Raw genomic sequence first — 20,564 nt, 5'->3', positions numbered from 1 at the left:
GAAGCTGAAGGTGCCAGGCTGTGGTGGCTCTAGGTGGTCTCACGGTCCTGGTGTGGGCTGTGGTGGCTCTGGGAGTCTTCCAGTCTCATTTTTGGGGCCCCCCAGCTCAGAATCCAAAGGTACCAGACTGGTGGTGGCTCTGGGTGGTCTCCCAGTCCCAGTGTTGGCTGCAGTGGCTCTGAGTGGTCTCCTGGTCCTGGTGTGGTCCGTGGTGGTTCTGGATGCCCCCCCAGCCCTGTTTGGGTCCCCCCAGCTCAGAACCCCGAGGTGCCAGGCTGTGGTGCTCTGGGTGGTTTCCTGGTGTGGGCTGTGGTGGCTTTGGGGGTCCCCCAGTCCAAAGCTGAAGGCTCTGGGGTCTCATGACCCAGAGTGGTCTGTGGTGACTCTGGGTGGTCTCATGGTCCCCGTATTGGCTATGGTAGCTCTGGGTGCCCCCCCATCCCCATTTGGAGCCCCTCAGCCCCATTTTGGGACCTCCTCAGCCCCATTTCAGGCCCCCTCAGCTCAGAACTCAAGGGCTCTGGTCTGTGCTGTCTCTGGTGTCCCCCAGCCCCATTTGGAGCCCCCCCAATCCCATTTAAAGTCCCCCAGCCCCATTTGGAGCCCCCCCAGCCCCATTTTGGGAGTCCCTCAGCTCAAAGCTCGAAGGCTCTGGGCTGTGGTGGCTCTGGGTGGTCTCATGGGCTCAGTGCTGGTTGTGGCATCTCTGGGTGCCCGCCAGCCCCATTTGGAGCTCCTCCGGCCCCTTTTGGACCCCCCAGCCCCATTTGGACCCCGCAGCCCCATTTGGTGCCCCCTGACCCCCCATTTTGGGAGCCCCTCAGCCCTGTTTCAGGCCCCCCCAGCTCAGAACTTGAGGGCTGGCTGTGTTGTCTCTGGGTGCCCCTTGGCTCCATCTGGTGCCCTCCCAGCCCCATTTTGGGACCCCCCCCATCCCATTTGGAAGCCCCCAACCCTATATGGAGTCCCCCAGCTCAGAACTTGAGAGCTCCTGGCTGTGGTGTCTCTGGTGGTTCCCCAATCCCAGTGTTGGCTGTGGTGTCTCTGGTGGTTTCCCAGTCCCGGTGTTGGCTGTGGTGTCTCTGGTGGTTTCCCAGTCCCTGTGTTGGCTGTGGTGTCTCTGGGTGCCCCCCAGCCCCATTTGGAGCCCCCCCAGCCCCGTTTGGAGCCCCCCCAGCCCCGCGGTGCCCCCCGGCCCCTCTGTGGCTCAGAAGCCGTAGTTGCCGGCGTGCCGGCGGCCGAGCGCGCGCTGTGCCTGCGCGATGGAGTCGTCGGCGCGCCGGCCGAGCTCGCGGCACTCCCGCAGGGCCTCCCCGAGCTGCCGCGTGGCCTCCTCCAGCACGGGGCTGCGGCGCGGCGCCCGCGGCTCCCAGAAGCCGGCCTGCACCCAGGGCTGGGGGCCCCGGGGGGGCTCTGCCGGCCCCTCGGCCGCGGCCCCGCCGTCCAGCGTGGCGTCCAGCTCGCGGCACAGGCGGAAGAGCTCGCTGCCGCGCCCGGCCACGCGCTGCCCGTCGATGGCCTTGAGGCCGGGCAGCATGGCGGCCAGCGCGGCGCGGTAGGCGGGCGCGGCGCAGAGCGGGTTGCCCAGGCGGGCCAGCGGGTCCCGCAGGCGCAGGCTCTCGAGGTGCCGCAGCCCCTGCAGGCAGCGCAGCTGGCGCAGGCTGCGCAGCCGGTTGCCGGCCAGGTTGAGCTGGCGCAGGCTGCGGCAGCCCCGCAGCGGCTCCACGCTGGCCACGCGGTTGCCCGCCAGGTTGAGCACGGCCAGGGCGCGCAGCGCGGCCAGCGGGGCCAGCGCCGCGATGGCGTTCCCGGACAGGTCCAGCCACTCCAGGTTGGAGCAGTCGGCCAGGCAGCCCAGGTGGGCGATGCCGCGGCCCCGCAGCCGCAGCAGCAGGATGGACTCCAGGGAGAACTCGCCCGTGCAGGCCTTCAGCAGGGCCGGGGTCACGCACACCCCCGAGCCTTCCTCCTCCTCCTCCTCCTCCTCCTCCTCCTCCTCCTCCTCCTGCTCCTCCTCGTCCTCCGACGGCTCTGACACCTCCGGGGCCGGCGCCTCCTCCCCGCGCCCCTCCATCCCCACGGGGGGGTCCTGCGACGGGGAAAGGGGTTGGGGGTGGCACTGGGGAACTGCCCGGGGGGGCTGGGGGTGTCCTGGGGCACGGGGACATGTGGGGGGTGTGGGGGGGGCACAGGGACACGTGTGGGGCACATCTGGGGGATCCTGGGGGCACAGGGACATGTGTGGGGCACATCTGGGAGATGCTGGGGGAACAAAGACACGTGCGGGGCACATCTTGGAGATCCTGGGGGCACAGGGACACTTGTGGGGCACATCTGGGGGGGACCTGGTGCCTCTGGGGTGTGCTGGGGTGTGGGGGACACATGTGGGATGTGTGAGTGGGGCACAGGGACATGCGTGGGGCACATCTGGGGGATCCTGGGGGCACAGGGACACATGTGGGGTACATCTGGGCGATCCTGGGGGCACAGGGACATGTGTGGGGCACATCCGGGGGACTCTGGGACATGGGGGGGATGTATGGAACGCAGAGAGGCACGTGGGGCACATCTGGGGCTGTCACCTCCTCCTCCCCGAGCCCCTCCATCCCCGCAGGGTGGTCTGAGGGGGGAAAGGGGTTGCCGGTGGTACTGGGGAACCCCTCAGGGGCGACACGGTGGCCGTGGGGTGGCCTGGGGTGTGGGGACACGTGTGGGGCTCATCTCGGTGGGACCTGGGTGCCCAGGGGCACGTGTGGGGCACATCTTGGGGGGCGGACCTGGAGCGCAGGGACAGGTCCAGAGCCCATGCGGAGCCCCCGGACCCCGGCCTGCCCCCACCCTGGTGCCCCCGAACCGCCCAGAACCCTTCAAACCCCCCTCTTCCCTTCCCCTGTGCCCCCAGACCCCCCCAGGCTCCCTGCGTTCCCCCCATCAGTGCCCCCATTACGCCCCCCAAAGCCCACCCATCACCCCGGACCCCCCCAGACCCTTCCCATCTCCTCCCCTGGTGCCCCCCATCCCCCGGCCCTCCCGGTGCCCCATTATCCCCCTCGTAACCCCCCAGACCCCCCATCTCTCCCCGCTCCCCCCCAAAGCCCCCAACCCCCCCGCACCCCCCCCACTCACCGCACGGCGGCTCCCGGCGGCCCCCGAGGCCCCGCCCCCCGTCGCCATGGAGACGAATCCCCGCCCACCGCCCAGGCCACACCCCATTGGACGGGTACCCTCCGCTGGCCCCGCCCACACCCCGGGTGCCTCCGCCTCCTTTATCCCCCCCCGGCCCCGGAATGTTCCATAAAAACGGGTTTATTGACATTTCCGTTCGCTCCCGCCGCCCCCGGCAGAGCCACGGCAGGGACACCGCCCCTTCCCTGGGCGGGGGGTCCCCCGTGTCCCCCCCACCGGCCCTCAGCCGGGGGTCCGGCCATCCCAGAGCCACCGGAGCCGCGACGCTCCCGCGCCAGGCCGGAATCCCGTGGGGGTCCCCCCCGATGGGACCCCCGGTGCATCCCGGCACGCCCCGGTGCTCAGGATGCGGCACTGGCAAACACCAGGTCCCCAGGCACATCCTGGCACATCGCAGTGCCCAGGACTCACCGCCGGCAGCGGCTGGAGCCACCGGCATGTCCTGGCACATCCCGGCACATCCCGGTGCTCGGGGTGCGGGGCTGGAAGCCGCCAAAGTCCTTGGCACCCCCTGACACATCCCAGCGGAGGGTGCCAAAGATGCAGCACTGGCAGTCACAGAGAACCAGGCACATCCCAGTGCCAGGACTCACCACTGGCAGCCCTCAGAGCCCCTGCCATCTCCCAGCACATCCTGGTACTCAGGATGCACTGCTGGAAGCCACAGAAGCTCCTGGCACATCCTGGCACATCCCAGTGCCCAGGATTCAGCACTCGGCATCTGCTGGAGACTCTGGCACCTCCTGGTACCGAGGACACATCACTGGCAGCCGTAAGGACCCCTGGCACATCCCAGTGCTCGGGATGCACTACTGGCAGCCACTGGAACCTCTGGTACCTCCCAGCACATCCCAGTGCTCAGGACGTGGCACTGGCAGCCACCAGGCCCCCTGGCACACCCTGGCACTCAGGGGCAGAGAGTGGGGGGCTCTGGCCAGCCCAGCTGGGGCCCGGCGATGCCAGTGCCAGTCCCTGTGCCCATCCCAGCGCTGGTGGCGGTGCCGGTCCCCGTGCCAGCGGTGCCCGTCCCGGTGCCGGCGCGGCTGTGGGTGCGCTCGTGGCGCTCCAGGTGAGTCTTGCGGGTGAAGCCGCGGCCGCAGCGGGCGCAGTGGTGGGGCCGCAGCCCGGTGTGCACGGCCTCGTGCCGGCCCAGGTTGGTCTTGGAGCTGAAGCGGCGCCCGCAGCGGGCACAGGCGTGGGGCCGGGTGCCCGTGTGCACCAGCAGGTGCCGCGCCAGGTGCGCCTTGCGCCCGAAACCGCGCCCGCACTGCGGGCAGGAGAAGGGGCGCTGGGCGGGGGGCGCCTGCGGGGCGGGCTGGGGGTCCTGGGCGGGGGGCACCTGGGACACGTGCTGTGGGAAGGGGTGCTCAGTGCCGGGCACCTGTGACAGGCGCTGGGGGTCCTGGGCACCGGGCACCTGTGGGGGCTGCAGGAGGTGCTGGGGGTCCCGGGCACCGGGCACCTGTGGTGGGTGCTGGGGGTCCTGGGCGCAGCCACGGCCACACTTGGCACCGGGCACCTCTGGTGGGTGCTGGGGGTCCTGGGCACAGCCGTGGCCACACTCGGCACAGCCCAGGGGTCGGTTCTCCAGGTGCTGCCACAGGTGTGGCACCGGGCTCTGCTTCCAGCTCAGGCTCGTCCCGCACTGGGGGCAAGGGAGGGGCTTCTCCTCGGCGGGGACATCCCCGTGCCCGTCCTCATCCCGGTGCCCATCCAGGTGTCCGTTCCCGTCCCCCGGCGCCGGCCCCGTGTGCAGCCGCGGGTGCGACGCCGGGCTCTGCTTCCAGGCGAGGCTCGTCTCGCACCCCGGGCAGGGCGGCGGCTTCTCCTCGGGGGGCACCTCCCCGTGCCCGTGTCCCCGGGCGGGCTCCGCGTGCAGGCGCAGGTGGCGCAGGAGGTGCTGGCGGTGGGCGAAGCGGCGGGCGCAGCGCGGGCAGGGGTGCGGCCGCTCGCCGGTGTGGGTGCGCAGGTGCCGGTCCAGGTGGGTTTTCTTGCGGAAGCGGCGGGCGCAGCGCGGGCAGGGGTAGGGCCGCTCCCCGGTGTGGGTGCGCAGGTGGGAGCGCAGGTGGATGCGCTGGCGGAAGCGGCGCCCGCAGTGGGGGCAGGGGAAGGGGCGCTCGCCCGTGTGCACCCGCAGGTGCCGCGTCAGGTGCGCCTTCTTCCCGAAGGCCTTCCCGCACTGCGAGCAGGAGAAGGGCCGCGGGGCGGGCTGGGAGCGCCGCTCGTGCCCCACGGGGACGGGGCTCATCCCGGGGCACATCCCCATCCCGGGGCCGATCTCGATCCTGGCGCCGAAGCCGATCCCGATCCCGGAGCCATCCAGGCGCTGCCCCGGCCCCCAGGTCGGCGGCACCCCGTACCCCAGCTCCTCCGGGCACGGCTCCTCCGCTTTGCAGGCGCCGGCAATTCCCGGCATCCCGGCGGGATCGGGGGGGACGGTGCCGGGAAGGGGCTGCGGAGCCAGCGGGGCCTCGGCTCCGGCCGCCCAGGCCTCGTCCTCCTCATCCTCCTCCACCTTCACCTTCCGCACCAGCCAGTGCCCTGCGGGGACACGTGGGGACACATGCCAGGGATGGGATGGATGTCCTGGCATGGCCACCAGCACTGGGACACGGTGACCGTCACCCCAAGGACTTAGAGCTGCCGCTGGCCCACGGACACAGTGACTGTCACCCAAGGACCTGGAGCTGCCACCGGCCCTGGGACACAGTGACCATCAAGGCCAGTGGCACCAGGGACACAGTGACCGCCACCCAAGGACCCAGCACTGCCACCAGCCCCAGGACAGGGTGACAGTGACCGTGTGGCCCCAGTGTTGCCAGGGGACCCCCGGCAGTGCCGGTGTCACAGCCGTGTTCCTCACCTGAGCCGTGGAGCTCCGGGTCCTCCAGGTTGTCCCCATCGCCTTCAGGGGTCATCTCCACCTTGGGGACCACCGGCCACACTGGGGGGACAAGGGGCACAGCCAGCTCTCCCCCCTGCTCCAGGGTGGCCCCAAGTACCCCGGGACCACCCTGGTGCCCACCTGACACCCCGTAGGACCCCAGTGCCCACCTGAGCTGGCACATCCTGGTGCCTCCATCTCCTCCAGCTCCACCTTGGCCACGGTGGGACCTGCGGGGGGAGGGGGGGGGAAGCACCGGGTGAGACCCCTAGACCCGAACTGGGGATCCCCCTGAACCCCCCTCAGGGGATTGGGATCCCCGGGATGCCCAGGACCCCCAGCACGTACCCAGGGCACAGTGGGGGTCGATGCTGTCCTGCATGGTGGGTCCAGGGGGTTCAAGGAGGGTTTGCAGGGGTCCGGGGGGTCCCGTAGGGTGCGGGGGTCCGGCGCTCAGCGGGGCTGGGGATGGGCAAGAGCCGCGGGCTCGCTCGGGGGGCCAGGGGTCCCGGGGAGCCCTCAGCCAAGGGATGGGGATCCGGGGGCGTGCAGGGGGTCCCCGCCAGCCCTGACCCCTCCCAGCAAAGAGGGGAAGTCTCGGACCGCCCCCCGGGGTCCCCCACCGGGGGTTTCCCCGTCCTGGTTCCCCCCAGCAGCTCACAGCCCCCCCCGCCCCTTCTCCGACCCGCGCGGCCCCCCCGGAACCCCACCCAAGCCACCCCCGCCCCTTCGGTCCCCCCGCCACTGTCCCCCAGCCTCCTCAGTCCCCCTCTGTCCCCACCGAAGCCTTTTTGTCCCCCACTGTCACCCCCACGCCCTTCCCGTCCCCGCCCCCCCATCCTGCACCATCCCCCCGGTCCCCCCCGCCCTTCCTGCACCGACGCCCCCCGGTTCCGGTCGCGGCCCTGATCCCGATCCCGATCCCAGTCCCGATCCCAGTCCCGATCCCGATCCCGGTGCCGGCCCCCCGTACCCGTGGCCTCGGGGCACCCCCGGCCCCACCGGCTCCGCCGCCACCGGCCCCGCCCCCCGCGGTGGCCGCCGGTCCCCCCGCCCCGGGACCGCCCCCCGGGACCGCCCCCCGTGTACTCCCACCGGTCCCCCCATCCCGGGACCGCCCCCCGGATCCGGACCCCCGGGTCCCGTGTGTCCACCTCCGTGTCCCCCACTGTCCCCTCCCGTGGGTGTCTACTGTCCTCCCGTGTGTCCCGGTGCCCCCCCGGTGCCCCCCCGCCCCGTGCCGTACCGGGTGTGCTCCCCCCGGAGGGAACACGGACACGGCGGGGGGCAGGATGGGGACGTGGAGACATGGACAGGGACATGGGGACACGGGGGGGACACGGGACAGGGACATGGGGATACGGGACAGGGACATGGGGATACGGGGGGGACACGGGACAGGGACATGGGGACATGAGAACAAGGGGACAAGGGACAGGGATATGAGGATGCGAGGGACGTGAGGACACCGGGATAAGGGACAGGGACATGGGGACACGGGGGGTGACACGGAGGGGACAATGGCAAGGGCAAGGACACAAGACAGACACGGAGGGAATGGGGGAGACACGGGACGGGGACCTGTGGACTTGGGGGACACTGAGGAGGACATGGGGGGACACAGGACAGGGCTATGGGGGGACATGGGACAGGGAGTGAAAATGTGGGGGGACCCCGTGCAGGGACATGGAGGGAAACAGGGGCACAGGGGGGGACACAGGGACAGAGGACAGGACCATGAGGGGACACAGGACAGGGAGATGGGGACACGAGGGACGTGGGGGCACATGAGGGGACATCAGGGGATACGGGACAGGGACACAAGGACACGGGGGTACAGGGGGAGACACGGGAGTGCGAGAGGGGGACACGGGGGGACACAGAACAGGGAGTGAAGATATGGGGATACACGGTGCAGGGACATGGAGGGACACAGGGGCACAAGGGGGGACATGGAGGGGACGTGAGACAGAGACATGAGGGGACACAGGAGGATGTGGGGGGAAACAGGACAGGGACACAGGATAGGGACATTGGAAGGCAGAGAACAGGGACATGGGGACACAGGGGGACACAGGGGGGCACAGGGCAGGGACATGGGAACAAAGGGGGCCGAGTGTGACCAGGACCCGCAGTCCCCCCACATCCGTGTCCCCCCGCCCCGTGCTGGATCCTGGGTGTCCTGTGCCATGACCTTCTCCCAGGAAACAGGGACGTGTCACCCTGATGTCACCATGTTCCCCCCCAGTCACCAGCTGGGCCCAATCAGTGTCTCCTCAGCTGGTGCCACTTTTGGGGACTTTCCATAAATTCCAGAGCCTCTCGGCAGTGCCGGAGCTGGGGCCGGTGAGTGACATCGGGGTGGGGACACTGGGAACGTTCCTGTGGCTGGGGGGTCCCAACCACAGGGGTGGCCCTGGAATTGTGACAGTGGAGTCACCTGGATTCCACTTTTCCAGGAAAAATGGGATCTGGCACGGCTGGAGTGACCTGTCCGGGCGTGGCCAGGGGGGCTGTGGCTGTCACCGTGCTCTGGGTGACGGTGGTGGGGGCAGCCACGGGGTGAGGAACTGGGAATGGGAGTGGGAACTGGGAATGGGTGTGGGAGGTGGGAAAGGGAACTGGGAATGGGAGGTGGGAACTGGGAATGGGAACTGGGAATAGGGGGTGGGATGGGTGCTGTGGGATGGGATGGATCCCAGGATGGGAGCTGGGAGCCAGGATGTATGTCGGGAGTTGGGATGGGTGCTGGAGCAGGGATGGGTTCTGGATGGATCCCGGGATGGGTGCTTAGATGCAGGCTGGGAGCTGGGGTGGGTGCCAGGAGTGGGGATAGGTGTGGTGAGTGCCAGATGGGTGCTGGGATGGATCTGGGATGGGTGCTGGGATGGATCTGGGATGGGTGCCAGGATGGGTGCTGGGATGGATCTGGGATGGATCTGCGATGGGTGCCAGGATGGGTGCCGGGGTGGGTGCTGGGTCCCACCTGGGTCCCGGCTGGATGCCGCGGGTGCCCGGCAGGCGCTGGTGCGAGCGGACGGTGCAGGTGACGGAGCAGGAGGAGGTGACGCCCCGGCGCGAGGCCGCGGTGCCCTGTCCCAGTTTGTACCAGTACAGCCTGGCCGGGTGGCGGCTGGACCGGGACCGCACGCGCCAGGGACACGGGGACCCCCCGGGGGACACCGAAACCGACCCCCCTGGGGACAGTGACACCCCCTGGGGCACCGGGGACCCCCCTGGGGACACCGGCACCGACCCCCCCCTCTGCTACATCTACCGGTGAGCCCGGGGAGACGGGGCACGGGGTGACCCCGGGTGGCACTGAGGTGGCACCGGGTGACACTGGGGTCCCCCCGCAGCCCCCCGGAGACACGGCCGGTGGTCCGGAGCCACACGGAGCGCGGCTGCTGTCCCGGCTGGAGCGGCCCCCGCTGCACCGAGGGTATGGGGACGGGGGGGTGGCACCCAGGGATGTCCCAGGGTGCCATTGCCACTGCGCCATTCCCACTGGGTGCTGGAATGGGTACCGGGAGCTGGGATGGGCACTGGGATGGGTGACAGGAGCTGGGATGGGCACTGGGATGGGCGCCATTCCCACTGTGCCATTCCCACTGGGTGCTGGAATGGGTGCCGGGAGCTGGGATGGGCACTGGGATGGGTGACAGGAGCTGGGATGGGCACTGGGATAGGTGCCATTCCCACTGTGCCATTCCCACCGGCTGCTGGCATGGGTGCTGGGAGCGGTGGTAGGTGCCAGGATGGGAGCTCAGATGGGTAATGGAAGCAGGAATGGGATCCAGGATGGGATCTAGGATGTGTTCTGGGAACCGGGACTAGTGCTGGGATGGGTGCTGGGAATTGGGACGGGTGCTGGGATGGGATCCAGGATAGGTGCTGGGGATCCAGGACAGGTGCTGGGATGGGAACTGGGATGGGTACCATCCCACCCATGTCACCCAGTGCCACCCAATGCCACCCCATCCCGCAGGCCCGGGCTCCCTGGGCCGCTGTTTCGGCACGTGGCAGTGCCAGGATGGCCCCGGTGGCCACAACGGCAGCGCCATGAGCCGCTCCGAGTGCTGCCGGCAGCCCTGGGGGCACAGCTGGCACCGCGGGGACACCGGGGACACGGGGCCCTGCCTGCCCTGCACCCGCCTACCCCTGGGGGGGGACGGGGGGTCCCCGCGCCACCGCAGCCCCCCGGCCACGTGCCAGGCCTGGGCCGGGACGCGGTTCCGCACCTTCGACGGGCGGCACTTCGGCTTCACCGGGACCTGCCGGTACAGCCTGGCCACGGCCACCGACGGCACCTGGGACGTCACCATCGGCCTCGGCCACCCCCGGGTATGGGGGGGTCAGGGGGTCATCCCCCGGGGGGGTGGGGTGGGGCTGGGAGAGGGAACGGGGGCTGGGAGCTGTGGTGGGGTTTGGGACGGGGGCTGGGATGGGTCCTGTCCCTGTCCTCAGGGGCTGTGACACCTGTGTGTCCCGGTGCCATCCCCCCTCTCCCTGGCACACCTGTGTGTCCTGTTCCCATGCCCCCTGTCCCTGGCACACCTGTGTGTCCTGTTCCCATCCCCACTGTGCCCAGCACACCTGTGTGTCCCAGTGCCATCCCCACTGTCCCTGGCACACCTGTGTGTGCCATCCCCATCCCCCCTGTCCCTGGCACACCTGTGTGTCCTGTTCCCATCCCCCCTGTCCCTGGCACACCTGTGTGTCCCGGTGCCATCCCCAGTGACACGGTACTGCCCCAGGTGCTGCACATGACCTTCGGGACAGACACGGTGGTGGCCTGGGGACGGAACGTGTCGGTGAACGGGGTGGCAGTGCTGGAGGGACACCCCTACCTGCACAGAGGTGCGTCCCCGAGGCCACCGACCCGCGGGAGGGTGGGGATGAGCCCCCGGTGACGCTGGGTGGCACCAGGACACTGTGATGGATCAGCGGTGGCGGCAAAGCCGCCGCCAGGTTCCCGGTCCCCATCCCGGCCCCATCCCACCCCGCAGGGCTCGGTGTCACCTGGCCGGGGGACTGGGTGGCCGTGGCCAGCAGCCTGGGCGTGCGGGTGGCCTGGGACGGGCACCTGGCGGTGACAGTGACGGTGGAGCCTGAGCTGCGGGGGGGCACCTGGGGGCTCTGCGGCACCTACACCGACGACCCCACGGGTAAGTGCCACCTGCCCGGTGCCACCCCCACTCCACCTGGGGACTGGGGGGACACCCCCTGTCCCTCCACCCTCCCTGTCCCCCCAGACGACTTCGTGAGCCCCGATGGGGACGTCGCTCCCTTTGCCGCCGCCTTTGGTAACTCCTGGAAGGTGCCGGCAGCTGGCACAGAGGTACCTGGGCAGTGCCACACACCTGGGGGGCGGGGTCACCCCCCCGTGCCCATTTGGGGGTTCCCGGCGCTGAGGGACCCCCGGCTCAGCCCCCATGCAGGGACGTGCCGGAGGGTGGCTCCAGGTGTGGCCCAGGTGAGGTGGCACCTGCGGTGGCCACGTGCGGGCAGCTGCTGGCCCAGCCCTTCCGACAGTGCCACGGCGAGGTCAGCGGCACCCGAGGGCGTCGGGGGGGCGGGGGGGTCCCATGGGGTCCAGGGGGTTACTGGGAAGGTCCTGGGAGGTCCTGGGAGTGTCCCGGGGGGGGCTGACGGATCCTGGGGGAGTCCTGTGCTATCCTGGGGGATACTGGAAGGTCCCAGGGGGTCTGAGGGTCCAGGGGGTTCTGGGAGGTCCAGGGGGGTTCAGGGGGGCTCCGAGGAGTCCAGAAGGGTCCCAGGGGGTCCGGGAGGGGTTCTGAGAGGGGTCTAGGGGACTCTGGGGGGTACTGGAAGGGTCTGGGGGTGTGGGAGTCCCAGGGGTTTATGTGGGGTCCTCACCTCCGCCCCCCTCCAGGTGGACCCCAGCGGGTTCTATGCGGCGTGTCTGGCGCTGCTGTGCGGGGACGGGGACCCTGGACCCTCCTCACCCCCCAGCCCCCCGTCACCCCCCGACCTCCCGTCGCCCCCCGTCCCCCCGCCCCCCGCCGCCTGCGACACCTTCTCCGCGTACTCCCGGGAGTGCTCCCGCCGCCAGGTCCATGTCCCCTGGCGCCGTCCCGGCTTCTGCGGTAGGAACTGGGGGGGGGGCCCTCCCCGACCCCTCTCCGCGGTGCCACCGGTGCCACCGCGGTGTCCCCTCCCCAGAGCGCCGCTGCGGCGCCGGGCAGCGCTTCTCGGACTGCGTGTCCCTGTGCCCGGTCACCTGTGTCACCGCGGGCAGCGCCGAGGAGGGGACGTGCCAGCGCCACTGCCACGGCGGCTGCGAGTGCGACCCGGGGCTGGCCCGGGACGGGGACCACTGTGTCCCCCCCGCCGCCTGCCCCTGCCACCACCGGCGACAGCGCTACGGGCCCGGCCAGAGCATCCACCAGCGCTGCAACCGCTGGTGGGTGACAGCAGGAGGACAGCGGTGGCACCGGGGTGGCACCCATCGGAGGGGGACCCGGCTGATGGGCAGCGCCAGGGTCCCCTGTGGCATGTCCCCTCCCTAGCCCGGCGTCCCCTGCTGTGTCTCTGCGGTGACCCCACTACCCCAGAGTCCCCCGCAGCGTGTCCCCTGTGGCGTGTCCCCCCTCCAACCCCGTGTCCCCTGTGATGTGTCCCTCTTCAGTGTCCTCTGTGGCACGTGTCCTCCCAGTCTGATGTCCCCTGTGGTGTCCCCCTCTACCCCGGGGTCCCCTGTGACATGTCTCCCTTCGTCCCAGGGTCCCTGTGACATCTCTCCCCCTACCCCAGTGTCCCCTGTGGTGTGTGCCCCACCCTGGGGTCCCCTGCAGCGTGTCCCACTCCATCCCGGGGTCCCCTACAGTGTCCTCCCTCCCTACAGTGTCCTCCCTCCCCCCAGTGTCCCCCCGGTGTCCCCCCGGTGACCGGTGTCCCCGGTGTCCCCTGCAGTGTCCCCTCTCCCCCCAGTGCCCCCCCCCCAGTGCCCCCCCGGTGTCCCCCCGGTGACCGGTGTCCCCAGTGTCCCCTGCAGTGTCCCCCTCCCCCCAGTGCCCCTGCAGTGTCCCCTCTCCCCAGTGCCCCCCCCCGTCCCCCCGGTGACGGGTGTCCCCGGTGTCCCCGGTGTCCGCAGCACGTGCGCGGGCGGGCGCTGGCTCTGTGAGCAGCAGCGGTGCCCGGCCGAGTGCGCGGTGCTGGGGGGGCGTCACTTCGTCACCTTCGACCGCCGCCGCTTCTCGCTGCCGGCCCCCTGCGCCCACACCCTGCTGGAGGTGAGGGGCCGGGGGGCACGGGGGGGCTCTGGGGGCGGTCGCGGTGGCCGCGGTGACCGGGCTCTGCCCGGGAGGCGTCACCGTGTTTCTGCCCGCCAGGACTTCGTGGGGAGGCGGCTGCTGATCACGGCCGAGCACGAGCCCTGCGACAGCCCCTGGCCCCTCGGCTGTCCCCGCACCCTCACTGTCACCACCGGCCGCACCACGGCCCGTCTGCACGGCACAGGTGACACACCCGGACAGGACCGGGACTGGGGCCGGGATCATCCTTGCACCCTGGTGGGATGGTGGCAGCCACCCCAATGCCTGTCTCCAATGTCTCCAACGCCCCACGGCAGTGGGGGCCACCCCAGTGCCTGTCCCCGATGTCCCCACGGCAGTGGGTCCCATCCCCAATGTCCCCGATGTCCCCACGGCACTGGGTCCCATCCCCAATGTCCCCACAGTGGCGGGTCCCACTGCAGTGCCCGTCCCCACTGTCCCCACAGTGACGGGTCCATCCCGGTGCCCACCCTCACGGTGCCACCGCTGTCCCCCTCAGGGGAGGTGACAGTGGCCGGGCGGGAGGTGACACTGCCCTTCTCCGGTGCCGGGCTGAGCATCCGCCGCGCGTCCTCGGCCTTCCTGCACCTGCGCGTGCCCGACGCCCACCTGCTCTGGGGGCTGGGGACCCCCAACACCTACATCACCCTCCAGCCCGCCATGGCCGGCACGGTGAGTGGGACCCCGGGGCCCCCGGGATGCTCCCGGTGGGATGGGGATCCGGTGGGATCCCGCGGGATGGGGACGTGGTGGGACGAGGGTCTGGTGGGCTCACCGTGACACACCTGGGCAGGTGCGGGGGCTCTGCGGGACCTTCACTGGGGACCAGCGGGACGAGTTCACGACGCCGGAGGGGGATGTGGAGCAGGGAGTCGCCGCCTTCGCCAACGCCTTCCGTGCGGCCGGAGCCTGCCCGGCGCTGGGCCCCGGCATTCCCGACCCCTGCCACGGCTTTCCCGGGAGCCGGGAGCGCGCCGAGGCCGCCTGCGCCGTGCTCATGGGGCCGGCGTTCCAGGTGAGGGGTCGGCACGGAGGGGAGCGGGGACGGTTGACAGGGGTGTGACAGTGTCCCCCGGCACAGCGGGGACGAGTGGCAGGGGTGTGACAGTGTCCCCCCGGCACAGCGGGGACGGGTGACAGGGGTGTGACAGTGTCCCCCCGGCACAGCCGTGTCACCGCGCCGTGGATCCGGAGCCGTTCCTGGAGCTGTGCCGCTGGGATGTGTGTTCCTGCCGGGAGCAGGAGCCGGAGCGGTGCCTGTGCCCGGCACTGGGAGCCTACGGCCGGGAATGCGCCCGGGAGGGGACAGAGCTGGAATGGAGGAACCGGAGCCTCTGCGGTTGGATAGGATGGGATTGGGAATGGGAATGGGAATGGGATGGGATGGGATGGGATGGGATGGGATGGGATGGGATGGGATGGGATGGGATGGGATGGGATGGGATGGGATGGGATGGGATGGGATGAGGTGGGATGGGGCGGGACAGGACGGGACGGGATGGGGCGGGATGGGATGGGATGGGATGGGGTGAGAGGGGATGGGGATGGAGATAGGAGTGGGATGGGGATAGAATGGGATGGGATGCAATGGGATGGGGTGAGAGGGAATGGGGATGGAGATAGGAGTGGGATGGGAGGGGATGGGATGATGTGACACGTCTGCCCCTCCGGTAACCCCTCTGTCCCCCCCAGACGAGCCGTGCCCCGGGGGGCAGCAGTTCCAGGACTGTGGGGGTCCCTGCGGCCGTTCCTGCTCGGAGCCCCCCGGAGCCGGGGACTGTCCCCCACCGGACACCCTCTGTGTCCCCGGCTGCCGCTGCCCCCCGGGGCTGCTGCTGGCCCAGGGGGGCCAGTGCGTGCCCCCCGCCGCCTGCCCGTGCCCCCGCGGCGCCCGCCTGTACCCCCCCGGCGCCCGCCTGCACCGCGGCTGCCAGGCCTGGTGGGTCCTGGGGCAACTGGGGGGCCCGGGGAGGTTTGTGGGGCTGGGGCGTCACCCACAGGACGGGGTCACCCAGGCAGGACATGGCGGTGCCAGTGACACCTGATGAAACCCCCTCCGGCCCCGTGTGACCCCCTGCGGGACGGGGGGGCTTTTGTCCCGTGTCCCACCGCGGGGACAGCGACGGGGACCCGGCACCCGGAGGGGGGGGGGGCCGCCGGGGGGAGCTCGGTGGGATGTGGGTCCTGCAGGATGAGGATGGGGGTGCAGGGACCCCATTGCGGGGGACTCAGTGGGATTTGGGATGCTGGGGGTGGGGGGACTGGAGCGTGGGGGGACTGGAGCGTGGGGGGCTTGGTGGGATTTGAGGTGCAGGACCAGGGCGTGGGGAGTGGTGACGGGTTGGGGGTGCTGGAGGGTGGGGATGGGGACATGGGGACCCCAGTGTGGGGGTCTCAGTGGGATGTGGGTGCTGGGGGCTGAAGCTGCGTGGGGAGGGTTACTGATGTGGGGGGCCCGGTGGGTTGGGGGTGCTGGAGATGGGGGCGCAGGGGGGCTCAGTAGGATTTGGAGGGTGGGGATGGGGGTGCAGGGACCGTGTCTCGGGGGTCTCGGTGGGACAGGGGTCCCTCCCCGCCCCCCGCAGTGTGTGCGCAGGGGGGTCGTGGCGCTGCACCCCCGCCCCGTGTCCCCCCGCCCCGCGCTGCCCCCCGGGGCTGCTCCACGCGCCGGGGTCGTGCCTGCGCCGCTGCGACCCCGCCGAGCCCGGCGGAACCTGCGGGGGCCCCGCCGACGGCTGCGTCTGCCCCCCCGGGACCCTCTTCCTGGTGCGTGACCCCCCCGGGGGGGAGGATGGGGACGGGGGACCCCCCCCAGCCCCACTGACCCCGGTCTGGCCGCAGGACGGGCGCTGCGTGTCACCGGACGAGTGTCCCTGTCACCACGGCGGGCGGCTGTACCCCCCCAACGCCACCATCGCCCGCGACTGCAACACCTGGTGGGATCCCCGGACACCCTCAGACCACCCCGCACCCCCGCCAGCCCCCTGGTGACACCCCCAGACCCCTGCCAACCCTCAGGGACACCCCCGGACCTCTTCCCCCCCCCAAACCTCTACCGACCTCCCCCGACTCCCGCCACCCCCACGGGGACACCCCCAGCCCCCCGCCCCGCCCCCGGTGCCCCCGCGGTGGCACCGAGCCCGTCCCGCAGCGTGTGCCGGCGGCAGCGGTGGCACTGCGGGCGCGAGGAGTGCGCGGGGACGTGCGTGGCCACCGGGGACCCGCACTATGTCACCTTCGACGGCCGCGCCTTCACCTTCGCGGGGGACTGCGAGTACCTGCTGGCCCGCGAGGCCACCGGGCTGTTCGCTGTCACCGCCGAGAACGTCCCCTGCGGGGCCACCGGCGTCACCTGCACCAAGTCCGTGGTGGTGGCCATGGGCAACACCGTGGTGCACATGCTGAGGGGTGAGGGGACACGGGGGGACACGGGGACATGGGGGGACATGGGGGACACCGTGGTGCACATGTTGAAGGGTGAGGGGACACAGGGACATGGGGGGATATGGGGGGACACCGTGGTGCACATGCTGACGGGTGAAGGGACACGGGGGGGCACGGGGGGACATGGGGGGACACGGGGGACACCGTGCACGTGCTGCGGCTGAGGGGGGACAGGAGGGCACACGGGGAGGACACGGGGACATGGGTGGGTCACCCACGGTGACATCCTGGCTCGACCGTGGTAGGTTGGGGGCTGCGGGGGGTGGGGACATGGAGGGGCACGGGGGACAAGAGGGGGGCCATGGGGGACACGGGGACGTGGCAGCGTGACCCACAATGACATCCCAACCCTGTCACGGCAGGGTGGGGCACGTGGGGGGACATGAGGGGACGCAAGGGGGGCACGGTGGGATGTGGGTGACCCTCTGTGCCGGCCCGGCAGGGCGGGAGGTGACAGTGAACGGGGTGGCCGTGCGACCCCCCAAGGTGTTCGGGGGGTCGGGGCTGGCACTGCAGCGCGCGGGGCTCTTCCTGCTGCTCCTCACGCGCCTGGGCGTGGCCGTGCTCTGGGACGGAGGTGAGACCCCCGGGGGCCGTGGGGGGCTCTGGGGGGCCATGGTGTCTGTGGGACGGAGGTGAGACCCCCGGGGGCCGTGGGGGGCTCTGGGGGGCCATGGTGTCTGTGGGACGGGGGTGAGACTCCCGGGGGCCGTGGGGGGGATATGGAGAGGCCATGGGGGACCATGGGCATGGCCGTGCTCTGGGACGGGGGTGAGACCCCCGGGAGCCGTGGGTGGGTCTGGGGGGCCATGAGGGTGTCTGGGGGGCCATGGGGGGCCATGGGGTGGCCGTACTGTGGGACGGAGGTGAGACCCCCGGGGGGCCGTGGGGGTGTTTGGGGGGCCAGGGGGGACCATGGGCGTGGCCGTGCTGTGGGACGGAGGTGAGACCCCCGGGGGGCCGTGGGGATGTCTGGGGGGCCATGGTGTCTGTGGGACGGAGGTGAGACCCCCGGGGGGCCGTGGGGGGGATATGGGGAGGCCATGGGATTGGGGGGTTGCTGGGAGAGAGGTGGGACCCCCCTCCAGGGCACAGGGGTGGCACCGGAGTGGGGGGGCTCTGGAACAGAGGTGAGACCAGAGTAGGATGCAGGGGAGTCCCCGGTACGGGGGGGGGGGCATGGGGGGCCCCTGATGCTGGTGGTGCCGTGGAGGGGTCACCATGGCGGGTCCCCTGTGCCATGGGGAGGGTCCCTGGTGCCACGGGTGACAGGGGGACCCCGACTCCCCCCGGTGTCCCCCAGGGACCCGCGTGTACGTGCGCGCGTCCCCGCGGCTCCGCGGGCGCCTGGCCGGGCTCTGCGGGAACTTCGACGGCGACGCCGAGAACGATTTCGGGAGCCGGGAGGGGGCTCTCGAGGCGACCCCCGAGATCTTCGGGGACTCCTGGCGCCTCAGCCCCCTCTGCCCCGAGGCCGACGGGCACCGCCAGCACCCCTGCGACGTACGGGGGGACACGGGGGACGTGCGGGACGGGGGGGGGACACGGGGGGACGCGGGGGGACACAGGGGGACACAGAGGGACATGGGGGGATGAGGGGGGAGGATGGGGGGACATCGAGGGTGGTGGGGGTCCCGCGTGGGGGACACGGGGGGTCTGAAGGGGTGTGTCCCCCTCAGGACAGCCCGCAGCGCGCAGCCTGGGCGCGGGGGCGCTGCGGGGTCCTGCGGCACCAGCTCTTTGCCCCCTGCCACGACCTGGTGCCCCCCCAGCGCTTCTACGAGTGGTGCCTGTTCGACGCCTGCGGGTGAGTTTGGGGGGGTCGGGGGGTCCCCAGGCGCCAGGGGCGCGTCCCGGGCCCCGTCCCACGGCGTGTCCCCAGGTGTGACAGCGGAGGGGACTGCGAGTGTCTGTGCACGGCCCTGGCCGCCTACGCCGAGGAGTGCGGCCGTCGGGGGAGACCCCTGCGCTGGCGGAGCCAGGGGCTGTGCCGTGAGTGCCCGCGCCGGGGGGCACCGGGGCGGGCCGGGGGGACGAGGGGTCCCAGCCCCACCCTGCCCTGGCTGAGCCAGGGGCTGTGCCGTGAGCCCGGGGAGGGGGGACGGGGGGTCCCGCAGGTCCGGGGGGTGCTGGGGGTACCGGGGGGTACCGGGGGACACAGAGGGGTCCAGGCTGAGGCCCCCATGGGATGTGCCAGAGATGGGGGCCGGGCAATGGGTCTGGGGGTGCAGGAACCCCCCATGGGGTGGGAGGGGAATCCGGGCTGTGGGTCACAGGGGGTCCTGAATGTGGGTCAGGGGGATCCCAGGTTGTGGGTCATGGGTGATCCTGGATGTGTGTTGGGGGGTCCCAGCCCCCCTAAACCCCCCCTCTCTGCAGCGCTGCAGTGCGAGGGGGGGCAGGAGTACAACCCCTGCGGCCCCCCCTGCCCCCCCACCTGCCGTGACCTCGGCCGGGACCCCCCCGAGCTCTGCGGGGCCCTGGGGTGTCTCGAGGGGTGCTTCTGCCCCCCCGGGAGGGTCCTGCACGGTGAGAAGGGGGCAGGGGGCTGAGGGGGCCGGGGGGCGCTGGGAGGGGCTGAAGGAGGGGCCGGAGGAAGGGGGGCTGGGGCAGGGAGGAGGGGGCTGGGGAGGGGGCTGGATGAGGCCCGGGGGGGCCGGGGGAGGGCTGGGGGACGTCCTGGTGCCAGCCCGTGTCCCCCTCGCCCCCGGCAGACGGGAGCTGTGTGGATCCCCCATCCTGTCCCTGCTTCTGGGACGGGTTCGCCTTCCCGGCTGGAGCCACCGTGACCCAGGGCTGCAGCAACTGGTGAGCACGGGGCTACTGGGACACCGGGATACCGGGATACGGGGAACTGGGATACATAGGGACATGGGGACACTGGGATCTTGGGACACTGGGACACCAAGACACTGGGACATAGAGATGCTGGGATATGGGGATACTGGGACACTAGGACGCTGGGACATGGAGACACTGGGATATGGGAATACTGGGACACTAGGACACTGGGACATGGAGACACTGGGATATGGGAATACTGGGACCCGCAGGCACTGGGACACCATGATAGTGGGATACTGGGATACCAGGACACTGTGACACTGGGATAGTGGGATACCAGGACACCGGGACATGGGGACACTGGGCCCCCTGGCACCCTGCCCCCCGTGTGTCTGATCTGTCCCCCCAGCACGTGTCTCGAGGGGCGCTGGCAGTGCCCCCCGACCCCGTCCCCATGTCCCGCCGTCCCCGGCTGTGCCCCGTGGGAATTCCGCTGCCGGGAGGGGGGTCTCTGCGTGCCGGGGGCCTGGCTCTGTGACAACGAGGACGACTGCGGTGACGGCTCGGACGAGCTGTGCGACCCGCCCTGCGCCCCCCACCAGCCCCGCTGCCCCGGCGGGCGCTGCCTGCCCTGGGGGGCCCGCTGTGACGGTGTCACCCACTGCCCCGACGGCTGGGACGAGGCGGGGTGTTCCCCGCAGCCCTGCGCCCCCCCCGAGTTCGCCTGTGCCGGGGGCCGCTGCCTCCCCCCCGCCCGCGTCTGCGACGGGCGGCTCGACTGTCCCCCCGGGGACCACTCGGACGAGGCGGGTGAGTGACCCCGGGGGGGCCCGGGATGGGGGAGCTTGGGGTCCCGGGGAACCAGAGACGCGTCTGAGCCCCCCAGTCCTGGGGGTCTGTGTCCCACGGCAGCGTCCAGGGGTCCCGGCAATTGGGGTGGGGGGGAGTTTGGGGTCCCGGAGAACCAG

General features: G+C 71.3%; 3 protein-coding genes across 3 annotated transcripts in view; 1 reads left to right on the top strand and 2 right to left on the bottom strand.

Annotated features, from left to right (window-relative positions):
• Positions 1-865: 865 nt before the first annotated feature.
• On the bottom strand, positions 866-3,173 carry LRRC61 (leucine rich repeat containing 61). The gene is made up of 2 exons (XM_032686849.1): positions 3,127-3,173; positions 866-2,089 (listed from the first exon to the last, which is right to left on the bottom strand). The coding sequence occupies exon 2, from the start codon at positions 2,072-2,074 to the stop codon at positions 1,208-1,210; it is 867 nt and encodes a 288-aa protein (XP_032542740.1). The 5' UTR covers positions 2,075-2,089; positions 3,127-3,173; the 3' UTR covers positions 866-1,207.
• A 584-nt stretch (positions 3,174-3,757) lies between these two features.
• On the bottom strand, positions 3,758-6,527 carry LOC116786262 (zinc finger protein 467-like). The gene is made up of 4 exons (XM_032686714.1): positions 6,419-6,527; positions 6,241-6,300; positions 6,050-6,130; positions 3,758-5,727 (listed from the first exon to the last, which is right to left on the bottom strand). Exons 1-4 carry the CDS (start codon positions 6,450-6,452, stop codon positions 4,094-4,096), a joined length of 1,809 nt encoding a protein of 602 aa, XP_032542605.1. The 5' UTR covers positions 6,453-6,527; the 3' UTR covers positions 3,758-4,093.
• Positions 6,528-9,071: 2,544 nt separating this feature from the next.
• The window catches only part of LOC116788791 (SCO-spondin-like), a 30,281-nt gene continuing 18,788 nt past the window's right edge, over positions 9,072-20,564 (top strand). The window contains exons 1-24 of the mRNA XM_032691963.1: positions 9,072-9,349; positions 9,430-9,512; positions 10,059-10,414; positions 10,828-10,930; positions 11,080-11,238; positions 11,326-11,411; positions 11,967-12,180; positions 12,257-12,497; positions 13,188-13,326; positions 13,426-13,552; positions 13,868-14,040; positions 14,162-14,383; positions 14,536-14,707; positions 15,061-15,307; positions 15,954-16,134; positions 16,210-16,304; positions 16,520-16,776; positions 17,255-17,389; positions 18,116-18,315; positions 18,492-18,619; positions 18,695-18,804; positions 19,192-19,341; positions 19,527-19,620; positions 20,006-20,406. Of these exons, the coding sequence (XP_032547854.1) occupies positions 9,072-9,349; positions 9,430-9,512; positions 10,059-10,414; positions 10,828-10,930; positions 11,080-11,238; positions 11,326-11,411; positions 11,967-12,180; positions 12,257-12,497; positions 13,188-13,326; positions 13,426-13,552; positions 13,868-14,040; positions 14,162-14,383; positions 14,536-14,707; positions 15,061-15,307; positions 15,954-16,134; positions 16,210-16,304; positions 16,520-16,776; positions 17,255-17,389; positions 18,116-18,315; positions 18,492-18,619; positions 18,695-18,804; positions 19,192-19,341; positions 19,527-19,620; positions 20,006-20,406 (4,351 nt within the window). The remainder of the gene's footprint in view (positions 9,350-9,429; positions 9,513-10,058; positions 10,415-10,827; positions 10,931-11,079; positions 11,239-11,325; positions 11,412-11,966; positions 12,181-12,256; positions 12,498-13,187; positions 13,327-13,425; positions 13,553-13,867; positions 14,041-14,161; positions 14,384-14,535; positions 14,708-15,060; positions 15,308-15,953; positions 16,135-16,209; positions 16,305-16,519; positions 16,777-17,254; positions 17,390-18,115; positions 18,316-18,491; positions 18,620-18,694; positions 18,805-19,191; positions 19,342-19,526; positions 19,621-20,005; positions 20,407-20,564) is intronic.

Source organism: Chiroxiphia lanceolata, chromosome 1 (assembly GCF_009829145.1).
Source record: "Chiroxiphia lanceolata isolate bChiLan1 chromosome 1, bChiLan1.pri, whole genome shotgun sequence".
NCBI classification, from domain to species: Eukaryota; Metazoa; Chordata; class Aves; order Passeriformes; family Pipridae; genus Chiroxiphia; species Chiroxiphia lanceolata.
Note: the sequence above shows the minus strand (reverse complement) of the source record. Positions and strands in the feature narration are given on the sequence as shown.